At 40.6% G+C, this 17326-nt stretch overlaps 1 protein-coding gene across 1 annotated transcript in view; it reads left to right on the top strand.

Moving 5' to 3' along the window:
* LOC106599072 (schwannomin-interacting protein 1) overlaps positions 1–16545 on the top strand; it is a 21357-nt gene extending 4812 nt beyond the window's left edge. Inside the window, exons 2-7 of the mRNA XM_014190133.2 lie at positions 749–861; positions 7274–7391; positions 7649–7852; positions 14409–14532; positions 14828–14921; positions 15278–16545. Of these exons, the coding sequence (XP_014045608.1) occupies positions 749–861; positions 7274–7391; positions 7649–7852; positions 14409–14532; positions 14828–14921; positions 15278–15329 (705 nt within the window). The 3' untranslated portion in view covers positions 15330–16545. The remainder of the gene's footprint in view (positions 1–748; positions 862–7273; positions 7392–7648; positions 7853–14408; positions 14533–14827; positions 14922–15277) is intronic.
* Positions 16546–17326: the final 781 nt, after the last annotated feature.

Consider the following 17326-nt stretch of genomic DNA (forward strand, 5'->3'; position numbering starts at 1 on the left):
CTGCCCAAGAAACAATGTTCTTTGGATGTAGTGGGTGTAGAGTACAAACAGAAAGAACAGGAAAATAGAGATACAGGTAGATCAAAAAGTAGTCAGACATGAGAGATGGGACAGACCAGGTAAAGAGAGGAAGAGGAGAGGAGAGACTATATGAGAGTTAAGATGACAAAAGATATTAAAGGCGAGGACAAAGAAAGATGAGATAAAATCAATGCGAGGTGACTGCACATTTATCTGTGTGTGTGTGTGTTCCGCCTGGGTGCGTTGCTCTTTCCCTTCTCCTCACGACTCACTGAGTCCGCAGTGATTTAGCATCCCAGCAAGTCAGACTCCATTATAACGCTCCAACCATTCCTTCTTCTTCATCCTCCCTCCATTCCTTCACCCATCTCTTCTCTTTGTGTGCTTGTATGACCATACCCCAACTCTACATCTCTCTATTCCCTTGGTTTAAGCAATAGTATACTATGCGTTATTTGTTGTTATACTGACTATAGTTTTCACATTTTACTTAATTGGCCCACCTACTATATATTTTAATGTTGTAGGCTATATTTTAATGTTGTCCAGTCATCTTAGTTTTCTATGCCTCTTAAAAATGCCAATGAATTAAAATCCTTCATCTTTATCATTGGGTTGATGCCTGTTTTTATCATCAGGGTTTTTACTTGAGGTTTATTGTGGTATTGTTGTACTATTGTACTGTGGTATTATTGGAGTATTGATCTCTTATATATGCCTCCACCAGGCCCAGAGGAATGACAGAGAGTCCATCAGGCAGAAACTAGCCTTTGGCAGTTTCTATGACGACGAGGAGCCAGCCATCTACACCAGCTGCAGCAAGAATGGCATTTCCTCCCAGTGGGTTTGTCTGATGGTGCTAATGCATGAGTATACCTGATAGTGTGCGTGTGTTCGTGCGTGCATGTGTCTGTCTGCTTGCTTATGCTCTTTATCGGAAATAGGTAGGTTCATTTGGAATTTTTTGTTTAATTTAGTGTGTGTTGTAGTATTATAAAATAAGGGATCGCCCGTAGTTTCAGGACAGTTTTAGCTGCTGCGGTATCAGTACGCAATAATAGCGTCATACTAAAAATATTGAGTCAGTTGTGTTGCACCCTTTCCACCACTAGATGGTGTGATGCTGTCGAGCTCAGTGAGTGTTTGACGTACTTTCTAGCGGAAGAGAACTAGGCACAGGTCTAGGATCAGAATTCCTTCTGTTTAAAACTGATCATCGTCTCTAGGGGTAGCCTCATTCTACTCCTTGAGTAGAGAGCAGAGACGGTAAAGAAATCGATACACCCCACTCCCTATATTTTCTTTTTGGGGCGGGGCCATTCTGGTCTACTTATTTCCCCTGGGCAAACATCTCACTGGCGAACGAGAAGGGACAATAAGAGAGTGAACGTTATTTATAATAAGGTTTACATGGAGAAAATCAGACCTCTCTGAAATAGAAATGGATAGCCCTCCCTTCAGCAAAATATATTTTCCCTAATCCCTCCCTGAACGCTTAAAAACAAATGACCCTCCCATATACAAAAAATGATAATAAAAACATAAAGTGGAAAGCAGAGAACATGCTTACCGTTTACTCTCACTTCTTGGACAGACCAGAGCCATAGATATGCAGTTTTAGAAACTGTTCTTTATCCTGTAAGCATTAGATGGCAGCGCATGAATTTTGATAGAGCAAAGAACTGCGGGCCAGAAGGTTGTGGGTTTGCAGACCAGCCATGGACAAGAGCAGGGGTTGAAAGATCTCCTTTATAGTAAAAGCATTGCACGAATCTATCATCGTGTTTGCAGGTCCGTGAAAAAAATAGCCTTTTAAAAAATGTCAAGCAATTCTATGCCATGTACATATTAGCTGAATCTTTTTTATTACCACACAAATAACTGAATTTACAGGCTAAGAATGGACAGAGAGATAGGCCTGTGTGTTCATTTCATCATATTTCTTAATGCAAAATCAGTGTGTCGTGTTTGCAACGAAACTGTCCCTGTTTGCAAATATTTTAATCTGAGATGTCATTAGGAATCTGAGCATGGTACTTTCAAAAGTTAGGCCTATCTTTCCACCCCACACAGAGTAGGCTACTGACGGAAAAAATGTATGCTTTAACTGCTGGCTAACATTACTCTTCTTCCGTTGCTTAACCCAACGAGAGAAGGTCACAAGTGTTTCCCTAAAGGCTGTCTGGGTTTAAACATACTCTAGGCCTGTTGTACAGGAAGTGAATACCTTAATAAATTGATAGTGACAGAATTATATTACTTCCCAAGAAAAGTCCATGTTTTGTCTCCTTGGCTATAGAAGGTTGTAGCTCAGCATCTGAATGTCAAAGAAACAAAACAAAATATCCCCATGTGCATCCGAGTCACGTCTTACCCGGGTCTTTTACAGCTTGTTTCTAGCATAAAGCATTGTGGGCTAAAGCGCTAATGAGATCTGTTTTATTTTCTTCAAAACTAACAAGGGGTAGGCCTGTGAATTTTAAAATGTTCTTTAACTTTACAGCCCTTCACCGACACGGAGGTAGGTTATTTAAAGAGTGTATGGTGGGTGGAGGAATTGACCGACAAATCTATGGATATAGCCGCTTATAGCCTAATTTAGTCTGTCAAACAGGTAGACCGACCTCATATTTCGTAAATAGGAAGAAATAGGCTCCAACACAAAGCCCTCTTGTTGTTAGTAAAGTCTAACTAAAATGAAGACGGTTTAAATGAATTATGCCTACTGGAATTTACCTACTTTCAGCACCATGAGCCGTCCATTTCGGATTCATTGTGCTGCGGCTGCTGCTTCAAGTTTCAGCACCACAATGTACGTTACTCAAATCTGGCTTATTGTGAGGTCAATAACTCTGATAAATGCATCATGGGCAAGAAACATATTGTTTTTAATCAAATCAATTATAGTAGTAGCAAGCTATCAAAGTAGTTCTCTTCACCTTCGCGCTCTCCTTCTCAAACTGAACAGAACATAGGCTATAGACTAGTCCGCATGCAAGATAGTGCATTCTTTTAGACTAGGCCTAATCAACTAGGCCTAATTAACTAGGCCTAATCAACTAGGCCTAATCATTATTTTCGGGAGAAGCCTTTGACTCTACTCCTGAACTACAACCGTAGGCCTACAAAGCACAGCCATTGGTTAGGCACACAAAAACGTTTTTTTTGTTATCAGGAAGAGCAAACAGGCCGGGGCTCAGGGTTGTAATGTCCAATGCAGCCTAGTTTTATTTACACCATCCCAGCAGCTATCTTAGAAATACAACTTTGCTCTGTGCTTCTACGACCATGCACTTCGTAGACTACAGCCTATAGATCATTTGATTGAGACCACAATATATGGCCTATAGGCGCACATGATAGTGCACGATCAGCAGAGAATCAGAGATGAGGGGCGGCATCGGGCACACATTGATATATATATCCTAATAAGCAACTAATTCTAAAACACTGAGAAATATTGACATTCCATAAATTACAATTACAAAATACTAAACCCTCCCCTTGACTGAAATGTAAAAAGCGATGACCCTCGCCCATTTTCCTCCTGGTAACCAAGCTGTAAATTCCGATCCCTCCCTAAGTAGACCAGAGCCAGGTGTTACATCTCTCACGTGAGCATGACAGATATTATGGAGGAACCATAAACTCACACAGGAAAAGCATGCTCACAGTACACAGAACCAAAATATAATCACAACAGTTTTGGTCCCATGTTTCATGAGGTGAAATAAAATCTCCCAGAAATATACCATACGCATAAAAAGCTTTCTTCTCTAAAATTGTGTGCACAAATTTGTTTACGTCCCTGTTAGTGAGCATTTCTCCTTTGCCAAGATAATCCATCCACCTGACAGGTGTGGTATATCAACAAGCTGATTAAACAGCATGATCAATACACAGGTGCACCTTGTGCTGGGGACAATAAAAGGCCACTCTAAAATGTGTAGTTTTGTCACACAACACAATGCCATAGGTGTCTCACGTTTTGAGGCAGTGTGCAATTGGCATGCTGACTGCAAGAATGTCCAACAGAGCTGTTTCCAGAGAATTGGATGTTCATTTCTCTACCATAAGCTGCCTCCAACGTCGTTTTAGAGAATTTGGCAGTACTTCCAACTGGCCTCACAACCGCAGACCACGTGTAACCACGCCAGCCTACGACCTCCACATCGGGCTTATTCACCTGCGGGATCGTCTGAGACCAGCTACCCAGACAGCTGTTGAAACGGAAAAGTATTTATGTCTGTAATAAAGCACTTTTGTGTTGAAAACCTCATTCTGATTGGCTGGGCCTGGCTCCCAAGTGGGTGGGACTATGCCCTCCCAGGCCCACCCATAGCTGCGCCACTGCCCAGTCATGTGAAATCCATAGATTAGGGCCGAGTGAATTCATTTAAATTGACTGATTTCCTTATATGAACTGTAACTCAGTAAAATCGTTGAAATTGTTGCATGTTGCTTTTATATTTGTGTTCATTATAATTACCAAGCCATTGAGCGAGTTACTTCCGGGCAACAACAGAACCACTGGTCTAGGGGATAGGGGGAAATTTGGGATTGGCCCTTTGTCTGGAAGCAGCAGATGCCTTTTTTTATTTATATTCATGTCAAAGTGTCAGTTTATCCTCCCTGAAGTGAGTCATTTAGGCGGAGAAAATCCCACAGGGGGAGACAAGAAAATGTATAGAGAAAGACAGAGTGGCTTCCCGGAAAGCTACATTGATTTCTCTGTTTTTCACCCAGTAACAGTAACACAAGAGCTTCATTCTAAAGGGCAAGACGAGTCACTGACTGTAAATGGCTGAACGGGAAAGGATACAGATGTAATAAGCTTACAGCACATGGACATACTGATCAATGTAATCTTCTCACACTGACTTATAAATACTCATCAGCTCATAGCATAGTGCAAACACACAAAAACAAATGCACAATGTCACTTCAAATGACACAAATGTCACACGCTAAAATAATGTGCATTCACACGTAACCACTGAATCCACAAACCCAAAGCATACTACACCCACACACTAAGTTTATGAGTATAGACACACGAGGTTACGCCATGCCTTCAGAAACGGCAAGTCTCTGACGAGTGAACTACACCTACACATTTTCCTGGAAAAGGGGTTGGTGTTTATCCTAAATAAAGGGGACCGCCCCTTTTCAGTCCTGTTTAGGGAAGTGCTCATCTGTCTGTGGTCAAGCTACTGGAAATAAAGAAGTGTTGCCTCTTTCTGTCCACTGCTCCTATTGAACGTTCTCTGGTCACATGACCCTTAGTGTTGGTCAAAGTGTAGCTACCGGTACATTGTAAGGTGGAAATTCCAACGCTAACAGGCTTTTAGGGGTTGAGTGCAGTTCTTATTCCAACTTTGAAGCAAGGAGTCTAGGTTTCAACCAAATTCTCACATCTTGTTTAGTGAGAGCTTCTTGAATGAATGAATGACGTATGGACTGTTATGATGACTGAAATGTCTTGCTTACTGAAGGTGACTGAGAGTCTGTTTGACTCGTCATCACTGTGGCTGAGAGATTTCAATGGTTCCAATTATTATGTCATGTTATGGGTCTGGTTGTTTAATTTACCATTTTGTTATTGCTTGTGACGACATATGATGTTACCAAACGAAACCGCACAATGCCCAAGTTAACATAGTAAACAAAAATCCGGGACACTCAAGTTAGTATGATATGTTACTGTTGGTATGGTTGCATAAGACAGAAGGTAAATACAGCAAACTTCTAGCAACCCAAAGGTTGTGTGTTCGAATCTCATCATGGACAACTTTAGCAGTTAATTAGCAACTTACACATTTTTAGCTACTTTGGAACTATTTAGCATGTTAGCTAACCGTTTCCCTAACCCTAACCTTAACCCTTTAACCTAACTCCTAACCCTAACCCCTAGTCTAGCTAATGTTAGCCACCTAGCTAATGTAGCAACAACATTTCGGGAATTTGTAAAATATCATACGTATTGCAAATTCATAACATATTGTATGAATGGCAATTCGTAACATATATAAATTGTAATTCGTAACATATTATACTTAATGGATGATGGACATCCACAAATTAATACATACCATACGAAATATAGCATATCATACTAAATGGAGGGAGACCAATTCACGTTTACTGTGTTATGTTTACAACTGAGTCCAGGTTGCACACAATCCCTTCTGCCCTCATTCACTCCCCTGTGTGGATCTGAGTGAAGGGAAGGGGAAAGGGATGATACCTAGTCAGTTATACAACTGAATGCCTTCAACTGAAATGTGTCTTCCGCATTTAACCCAACCCCTCTGAATCAGAGAGGTGCGGGGTCGCTTTCTTAATGGAAGGCTATGTTGTCAGGGGCTAACTGCCTTGTTCAAGAACAGAACGGCAGATTTTTCCACCTTTCCGGCTCGGGGATTCAAACCAGCGACCTTTCGGTTACTGGCCCAATGCTCTTCACAGCTAGGCTACCTGCCGCCTCTATGACTGGGTTACTGGTGTAAAAGCAATAGCTCCACCTTTCATGTTTTTTGAAAGTCAGACCTTAGATTAGCGAAGGACAGTGAAGGAAATGCAGCCAGGATTTGTAGGGTTATATGGATCAGGGGTAAGGTTATATGGATCAGGGGTGGGATTATATGGATCAGGGGTAGGGTTATATGGATCAGGGGTGGGGTTATATGGATCAGGGGTGGGGTTATATGGATCAGGGGTTGGGTTATATGGATCAGGGGTAGGGTTATATGGATCAGGGGTGGGGTTATATGGATCAGGGTTGGGGTTATATGGATCAGGGGTAGGGTTATATGGATCAGGGGTAGGGTTATATGGATCAGGGTTGGGGTTATATGGATCAGGGGTAGGGTTATATGGATCAGGGGTAGGGTTATATGGATCAGGGGTAGGATTATATGGATCAGGGGTAGGGTTATATGGATCAGGGGTAGGGTTATATGGATCAGGGGTAGGGTTATATGGATCAGGGGTAGGATTATATGGATCAGGGGTAGGGTTATATGGATCAGGGGTAGGGTTATATGGATCAGGGGTAGGGTTATATGGATCAGGGGTAGGATTATATGGATACATTTGGAATTGAGCGATTATCTCGCCCCCTTCCTTCATCTAACTGTATTCCTCTCCCTCCTGCTCCCCTTTTTTTCAGGCTGTGATTTGATTATTCAATCTCTCTCTCCCCCTCTCCTTTTCTATCTCCTGTCCCCCTCTCTCTCTCTCTCACTGTCAGGCCTCAAAGCGGTGTGAACCTGCAGGTGTGTTTTGTGAATGACAGCAACAGTGACAAGGACAGCGATGCAGAGGACAGCAGGACAGAGACCAGCCTGGACACGCCGCTGTCACCTGTGGTACACGCTAAAGATGTAGATGTGTGTGTGGCGTGTGTTCTCATTCACACAACTGATACTTTGGAACCTGACCTAACAGGACTTAACAGGAGAAAAATAAGCTAATTGACTGTGGAATGTGTGTGTGAGCACACACACACCAATGTGTTTGTGTTTGATGACTATGAAGTATGCATGTATTTACATTACAATCTATGATTCTGTATAACTAGCATGTGTATGTGTACTTACTGTGGTGTATGTGTGCGTCCATCCAGAGCAAGCAAAGTTCGTCCCTGTCGGACCGGGACACAGGAGAGGAGGACTCAGACCCCCTGGAGGATTGTGGCTTCTGGCGGGTGCAGCGGCGGCTCCAAGAGGAGGCACGGGTGGCCCTGGCGTTGGCTCGCCCTATGGCCCACATGCAGGTAGAGGTGGAGAGACAGATCCAGATCCACCGCCGCTCGCCCGTCGCCGACCTGGTCAGTGTGTGTGTGTGTGTTGTAGACCTGTCATTTCTGATAAGTTGACTTGGCTGGAGAGAGAGGACACTTGAAGCCATGGTGCAGTCAGAATAACACATTTAATACCTAGCGTGGTGTAGCGGTCTAAGCTGCAGCTTAAGACACACATGTCTGGTGTTGACATAGGTTAGAATCCAGGCTACTGCCCTTTGACACAACCTCTATCTTTCCTCATGTCAGAAAAATATGTATTTAGAATTATTCTGGGTACATGCATTCAATATGCAAGATGCGAGATCAAGTTACATCTTAGATGCAAGGGCATAGTACAAAAATAATAGCATCGTATTTCCGATTACAGTTGTTGGTGTTAAAAGCACTGGCTAAAAAGCCCAAATGTAATGGCTAAGAAGCCAATTATTCGCAAGATCAGATGTTGGTTGAAATGAAACTGATACCACTTTCAGTCAAACAACAAGAACAATGAAACTTTTTCATGTTTCCTGGTACAGAGAGTGAAATTCTGCCGTCTCAGCCAGTTCCAGATTGGATTGTCATGAGTTCCTGAGGCCTTTGAGAACTCTTTCCTGTGTGATCTGAGGCCCAGGGTGATGGAAAAACACTTGTACTTCAAACCATTTTAACTTACACTACCGTTCAAAAGTTTGGGGTCACTTAGAATTGTCCTTGTTTTTGAAAGAAACATTAACATTGTCTACACTGTATTTCTGATCAATTTGATGTTATTTTAATGGACAAAAAATATGCTTTTCTTTCAAAAACAAGGAAATTTCTAAGTGACCCCAAACGTTTGAACGGTAGTGTATGTGCAAGCAATTAACTTCTGAGCAAGCAATTAACTTATGAGCAAGCAATTAACTTATGAGCAAGCAATTAAGCAGGTTACTCTTATTATGATTGCAAACAAAAATAAGTAGGATATGGCATCTGGCTTGGGTTGTCCTCTGTCCTCAGTGTGTGTGTGTGTGTGACTATGTGTCTGTGACTATGACAGTGTGCGTGTGACTGTGTGCATGTGACTGTGTGCGTTTGACTGTGTGTGTGACTGTGTGCGTGCAAGAGGCCTGACAGGCAGCCGGGGCGGGACAGAGTGTTTATTAGCCTCAGCTGGTCGACCTAGTAATTTACTGGAATAAACAGTCGACTTAGTAATTTACTGGAATAAACAGTCAATTTAGAAATTTACTGGAATAAACAGTCAATTTAGTAATTTACTGGAATAAACAGTCAATTTAGTAATTTACTGGAATAAACAGTCAATTTAGTAATTTACTGGAATAAACAGTCAATTTAGTAATTTACTGGAATAAACAGTCAATTTAGTAATTTACTGGAATAAACAGTCGACTTAGTAATTTACTGGAATAAACAGTCGACTTAGTAATTTACTGGAATAAACAGTCAATTTTTAATTTACTGGAATAAACAGTCGAACTAGTAATTTACTGGAATAAACAGTCCATTTTTAATTTACTGGAATAAACAGTCGACCTAGTAATTTACTGGAATAAACAGTCGACCTAGTAATTTACTGGAATAAACAGTCGACCTAGTAATTTACTGGAATAAAAAGTTGATTTAGTAATTTACTGGAATAAACAGTCGATTTAGTAATTTACTGGAATAAACAGTCGACCTAGTAATTTACTGGAATAAACAGTCGACCTAGTAATTTACTGGAATAAACAGTCGACCTAGTAATTTACTGGAATAAACAGTCGACCTAGTAATTTACTGGAATAAACAGTCGATTTAGTAATTTACTGGAATAAACAGTCAATTTAGTAATTTACTGGAATAAACAGTCGACCTAGTAATTTACTGGAATAAACAGTCGACCTAGTAATTTACTGGAATAAACAGTCGACTTAGTAATTTACTGGAATAAACAGTCGACTTAGTAATTTACTGGAATAAACAGTCGACTTAGTATTTTACTGGAATAAACAGTCAATTTTTTATTTACTGTAATAAACAGTCGACCTAGTAATTTACTGGAATAAACAGTCGACTTAGTAATTTACTGGAATAAACAGTCGACCTAGTAATTTACTGGAATAAACAGTCGACCTAGTAATTTACTGGAATAAACAGTCGACCTAGTAATTTACTGGAATAAACAGTCGGCCTAGTAATTTAGTGGAATAAACAGTCGATTTAGTAATTTACTGGAATAAAAGTCAATTTAGTAATTTACTGGAATAAACAGTCAATTTAGTAATTTACTGGAATAAACAGTCGACCTAGTAATTTACTGGAATAAACAGTCGACCTAGTAATTTACTGGAATAAACAGTCGACTTAGTAATTTACTGGAATAAACTTGGTAGTCGACCTAGTAAATTTACTGGAATAAACAGTCGACCTAGTAATTTACTGGAATAAACAGTCGACCTAGTAATTTACTGGAATAAACAGTCGATTTAGTAATTTACTGGAATAAACAGTCAACTTAGTAATTTACTGGAATAAACAGTCGACCTAGTAATTTACTGGAATAAACAGTCGATTTAGTAATTTACTGGAATAAACAGTCAATTTAGTAATTTACTGGAATAAACAGTCGACCTAGTAATTTACTGGAATAAACAGTCGACCTAGTAATTTACTGGAATAAACAGTCAATTTAGTAATTTACTGGAATAAACAGTCAATTTAGTAATTTACTGGAATAAACAGTCAATTTAGTAATTTACTGGAATAAACAGTCAATTTAGTAATTTACTGGAATAAACAGTCGACCTAGTAATTTACTGGAATAAACAGTCGACTTAGTAATTTACTGGAATAAACTTGGTAGTCGACCTAGTAAATTTACTTGAATAAACAGTCGACCTAGTAATTTACTGGAATAAACAGTCAATTTAGTAATTTACTGGAATAAACAGTCAATTTAGTAATTTACTGGAATAAACAGTCGACCTAGTAATTTACTGGAATAAACAGTCGACTTAGTAATTTACTGGAATAAACTTGGTAGTCGACCTAGTAAATTTACTGGAATAAACAGTCGACCTAGTAATTTACTGGAATAAACTTGGTAGTCGACCTAGTAATTTACTGGAATAAACAGTCGACTTAGTAATTTACTGGAATAAACTTGGTAGTCGACCTAGTAATTTACTGGAATAAACAGTCGACCTAGTAATTTACTGGAATAAACTTGGTAGTCGACCTAGTAATTTACTGGAATAAACAGTCGATTTAGTAATTTACTGGAATAAACAGTCGACTTAGTGCTTTTTTGGAACAAGCTTTAGCACTTCTAAGAAATTGGTAGCTACCTAGAAGTAGTGTAATTTTTATATTTTCCCCGCCCTAAGATTGTGGTGAATGTTAGTACGACCATACAGTCATTGTGTGTCAGACCGAGTGAATTCCCCCCTGACTGGAGTTTTACTGAACTGTTGATGTGTGTGTCAGTACCTAAACAAACAATAGTGAGATGATGGCATTTAACTTGCCCCGGTCTAAAGAAACTGCTCTAAGATCAGGATAACAGAAAGGTTTGAATTATTTGCATATACATTGCCTTCAGAAATTATTCACACCCCTTGACATTTTCCACATTTTGTTGTGTTACAGCCTGAATTTAAAATTGATTAAATTGAGATGTTGTGTCACTGTCCTACACACAATACCCTATAAAGTCAAAATGGAATTATGTTTTTATTTATTTATTTACCAATTCATTAAAAATCGAAAGCTAAAATGTCTTGAGTCAATAAGTATACAACCCCTTTATTATGGCATGCCTAAATAAGTTCAGGAGTAAAAATGTGCTTAACAAGTCACATAATAAGTTGCATGGACTCACTCTGTGTGCAATAATAGTGTTTAACATGATTTTTTAATGACTACCTCATCTCTGTGCCCAACACATACAATTATCTGTAAGGTCCCTCAGTCGAGCAGTGAATTTCAAACAGATTAAACCACAAAGACAATAGGTTTTCCAATGCCTTGCAAAGAAGGGCACCTATTGGTAGATGAGTAAAAAATAAAATAAAAATCAGACATTGAATATCTTTGATCATGGTGAAATTATTCATTACACTTTGGATGGTGTATGAATACACACAGTCACTACAAAGATACAGACGTCCTTCCTAACTCCGTTGCCAGAGAGGAAGGAAGCCACTTGGGGATTTCACCATGAGGCCAATGGTGACTTTAAAACAGATACATGTTTTAAATGGCTGTGATGGGAAAAAAACTGAGGATGAAACAACAACATTTTAGTTACTCCACAATATTAACCTAAATGACAGAGTGAAAAGAAGGAAACCTGGACTGGAAAAAAATATTAAAAAACATGCATCCTGTGTGCAATAAGGCACTAAGGTAAAACTGCAGAAAATGTGGCAAAGAAATTGACTTAATGTCCTGAATACAAAGCATTATGTTTGGGGCAAATCCAACACAACACATCACTGAGTATCGCTCTTCATATTTTCAAGCATTCTGGTGGCTGCATAATGTTATGGGTATGCTTGTCATCAGCAAGGACTAGGGAGTATTTTAGAAATGGAATATAGCTAACCACAGGCAAAATCCTAGAGGAAAACCTGGTTCAGTCTGCTTTCCAACAGACACTGGGAGACATTCACCTTTCAGCAGGACAATAACCTAAAACACAAGGTCAAATATACACTGGAGTTGCTTACCAAGACGACATTGAATGTTCCTGAGTGGTCTAGTTACAGTTGTGACTTAAATCGGTTTGAAAATCTATGGCAAGACTTGAAAATGGCTGTTTAGTAATGATCAACAACTAACTTGACAGAGCTTGAAGAATTTAAATAATGTGAAAAATGATGTGCCAATATTGTGCAATCCAGGTGTGCAAAGCTCTTTGACATTAGAGAATTTTGTGCGTATTATTGATGACAAAAAAAGACAATTAAATCCACTTCAATCCCACATTTTAACACAAACAATGTGGAAAAAGTTGGGGGCGTGAATACTTTTTCAAAGCACTGTAATCACCCTAACCCCAAAGGCCCAAATACAGTGCATTCGGAAAGTATTCAGACACATTCACTTTTTCCACATTTTGTTACATTTTAGAAATTTGTGCGATTAAAAAAAATAAAAATAAACATTTAACTGAAATATCACATTTACATAAGTATTCAGACCCTGTACTCAGTACTTTTTTGAAGAACCTTTTGCAGCGATTACAGCCTTGAGTCTTCTTGGGTATGACACTACAAGCTTGGCACACCTGTATTTGGGGAGTTTCTTCTCTGCAGATCCTCTCAAGCTCTGTCAAGTTGGATGGGGAGGGTCGCTTCACATCTATTTTCAGGTCTCTCCAGAGATCTTCGATCGGGATCAAGTCCAGACTCTGGCTGGGCCACTCAAGGACATTCAGAGACTTGTCCCGAAGCCACTCCTGCGTTGTCTTAGCTGTGTGCTTAGGGAGGGTTGTTATTCTGTTGGAAGGCGAACCTTTGCCCCATTCTGAGGTCCTGAGCAGGTTTTCATTAAGGATCTCTCTGTTCTTTGCTCCGTTCATCTTTCCTTTGATCCTGATTAGTCTCCCAGTCCCTGCCACTGAAAAACATCCCCACAGCATGATGCTGCCACTACCATGCTTCACTATAGGGATGATGATAGGTTTCCTTCAGACGTGACGCTTGGCATTCAGGCCAAAGAGTTCAATCTTGGTTTCATCAGACCAGAGAATCTTGTTTCTCATGGTCTGAGAGTCCTTTAAGTGCCTTTTGGCAAACTCCAAGCAGGCTGTCATGTGCCTTTTACTGATGAGTGGCTTCAATCTGGCCACTCTACCATAAAGGCCTGATTGGTGGAGTGCTGCAGAGATGGTTGTCCTTCTGGAAGGTTCGCCCATCTCCACAGAGGAACTCTGGTGCTCTGTAAGAGTGACCATCGGGTTCTTGGTCACCTCCCTTCCCCAATTGCTCAGTTTGGCCGGGTGGTCAGCTCTAGGAAGAATCTTGGTGGTTCCAAACTTCTTGCATTTAAGAATGATGGAGGCCAGTGTGTTCTTGGGGACTTTCAATGCTGCAGAATGTTTTTGGTACCCTTCCCCATATCTGTGCCTCGACACAATCCTGTCTCTGAGCTCTACGGACAATTCCTTCGACCTCATGTCTTGATTTTTGCTCTGAAATTAACTGTCAACTGTGGGACCTTATATTGACAGCTGTGTGCCTTTCAAAATCATGTCCAATCAATTGAATTTACCACAGGTGGACTCCAATCAAGTTGTAGAAACATCTCAAGGATGATCAATGGAAACAGGATGCACCTGAGCTCAATTTCAAGTCCCATAGCAAAGGGTCTGAATAGTTATGTAAATAAGGTATTTCTGTTATTATTATTATTTTTAATTGCAAAAATTCCTAAAAAACTGTTTTGCTTTTTCATTATGGGGTATAGTAGATTGAGGATTTTTTTTTAAATCCATTTTAGAATAAGGCAGTAACATAACAAAATTGCTTCTCTCTAAACATGACTGTACCTAATGTTCCCCTGCTTGTCTAGTTAATGTTCTAACGTTGTCCCCATGTCTGTTTGTGTGCAGCTGCCCCACCTGCCCCATATCAGCGAGGGTCTGATGAAGAGGAGTCTGAGGAGGGGAGACATGAGGGACATGAGCCTGGGCCAGCTTCAGGTCATCACCAACGATCTGCACTCGCAGATACAGAGTGAGTACACACACGTACGTATGCACATGCACCACCGGAGGCTGGTGAGAGGGGGACGGCTCATAATAATGTCTGGAATGGAATAAATGGAATGGTATTAAAACCTATAGAAAGCATGTGTTCGATACTATTCCATTAATTCCATTCCAGCCATTACTATGAGCCCGTCCTCCCCAATTAAGGTGGCCCCAGCCACCTGTGGTACACACCCAATCTACCTTTCATCACCACCATCATAACTCTGTTGTTCCAGGGGCTATGAGGATGTTAAGATAACGTTGTGGTGACGTTGCAGGCCTGAATGAGGAGCTGGTGCAGCTGCTGCTGATCAGAGATGAGCTCCATGTGGAGCAGGACGCCATGCTGGTGGACATAGAGGACCTGACCAGGTGATGATCATATTGTACAGTACTGTGAACATAGAAGCCCACACACATACTGTACATGCATTAAAGCACACACATACACACACACACACACACACACACACACACACACACACACACACACACACACACACACACACACACACACACACACACACACACTTGCGCACCAACACCACTAATAGCACCACCATTAGGTCTCTGTAGTAACCTTAGTTCTGGAGGTCAAGTGCCATGGAAAGTCTCAGCTAAAATACAATCTTCTGAAAACAAACTAGTCTTTTTTTTTAAAGGATCTAATGATAATTTTTCATGCATTCTTTAATGTAACTGTTATTTGTTGTTCTTTCTTGTCACAGGCATGCTCAGAGCCAGCAGAGACACATGGCAGAGAAAACCCTCTCCAAATAAAACCCATGGTCACCTGTCCCCATCATCACCTACGTCACATGACAGCCACAACCAACTCAGAGCAGTGGTCAACAACCCTGGTCCTGGAGAGCAATAAGGCTTGCAGGGTTTTGTTCCAGGTCAGCACTTTCACACCTGATTTAACTGATTAATACCTTTGATGACTAGGCAATTTGTTGATTCAGGGTTGTTTTAGTGCTGGGCTGGAACAAAAGCCTGGACATGCTTTAGCTCTCCAGAACGAGGGTTGTTGTCCATGGCTACAGAGGGACCAAACCCAACCGGGAGTCATACAAAGTCCTGAGTTTTAAGTGTTCAGGCAAAACTCCAGGCCCCAGTCATAAACCATGTGTCGTAGTGACAGTTTGATCACAGAAGATGACTAGAGTTCTGTTTGTTGCCCCGCTCAGCCAGTCGTGGTGCTTTGTAGAATACTAAACACACATAGCTGTTTGTGCTGTTGGTAAGGAATTAGCTCCTAGGCTTCCCAGTGTATAAACATTGTGGCAACTACACAGATCTTGTATGAATAATTTAGACACACAAATGGATGTAGTACAGCTGTTGTTGCATAATTCCAACTGTTTAAACATTCTGATGTTTTGAAGCTTTACTGGTTGACCCTTGATTTTGCCAAATGTTTACAGACAGATTGCGATGACCTTATTTTTGTCTGTACTTTAAATTAAATGGAAGATACGAGTCCTTTTGGTGTTTTTTGTGGCAGAGTTCAAGTAATGGGGGTGCTTAACTAATATTGACACCCATATGTTCAAAATATTAACATATTTTTAGGGCGCCACCAAAGGTCAGTATGTAATTCGATCCCTGCTTTTTGACCCAAATGCTACTCCACAGAAAAACAATGTATTTTAAGACAAAATATTATTGACAGAGTCAAATCTCAATGGTTAAGAACTAAAGATGTCTGAGCTGACTGTTCTTGACAATGGTAAAGTGATAGCTGGTCGGTCTGGGCTAAATAAAAAAACGTTGCTGAGCTGGAAAGAGACTTGGATGCCTTGTGGCCTGGTTCAAGATGACATCTTTGTTCAGTATGATTAGTCCATCTTCAGCATTTAGAGAATGTCATTTTCCAGCAGCTCTTTTTTGTTGTTATTATTCTCAGTCGTATTATACTAAGGTCCGTCAACTGTATTATGCTGCATTCTGAAAACGTTTTGTGTACAGAGATTAAAATTATAGATAAACGTTTGAAGTGTTTGCTTGTCTTTATTAGTTCATTGTTGTGTTGTTATGGTCAGTATTGATACCCATCTGAACCAGATCTAACTGACAGTAGATGAGACAGTCCAAATTAATTAATGAATTGTACAGAAGGGTGCTTGAGGGACCTAAGAAGGCTACATTAGCCTACATGTGCCTTATAAATATATACTGCTCAAAAAAATAAAGTGAACACTTAAACAACACAATGTAACTCCAAGTCAATCACACTTCTGTGAAATCAAACTGTCCACTTAGGAAGCAACACTGATTGACAATAAATGTCACATGCTGTTGTGCAACTGGAATAGACAACAGGTGGAAATTATAGGCAATAAGCAAGACACCCCCAATAAAGGAGTGGTTCTGCAGGTGGAGACCACAGACCACTTCTCAGTTCCTATGCTTCCTGGCTGATGTTTTGGTCACTTTTGAATGCTGGCGGTGCTTTCACTCTAGTGGTAGCATGAGACGGAGTCTACAACCCACACAAGTGGCTCAGGTAGTGCAGCTCATCCAGGATGGCACATCAATGCGAGCTGTGGCAAGAAGGTATGCTGTGTCTGTCAGCGTAGTGTCCAGAGCATGGAGGCGCTACCAGGAGACAGGCCAGTACATCAGGAGACGTGGAGGAGGCCGTAGGAGGGCAACAACCCAGCAGCAGGACCGCTACCTCCACCTTTGTGCAAGGAGGAGCAGGAGGAGCACTGCCAGAGCCCTGCAAAATGACCTCCAGCAGGCCACAAACGGTCACAAACAGACTCCATGAG

Source organism: Salmo salar, chromosome ssa03 (genome assembly GCF_905237065.1).
Source record: "Salmo salar chromosome ssa03, Ssal_v3.1, whole genome shotgun sequence".
NCBI classification, from domain to species: domain Eukaryota; kingdom Metazoa; phylum Chordata; class Actinopteri; order Salmoniformes; family Salmonidae; genus Salmo; species Salmo salar.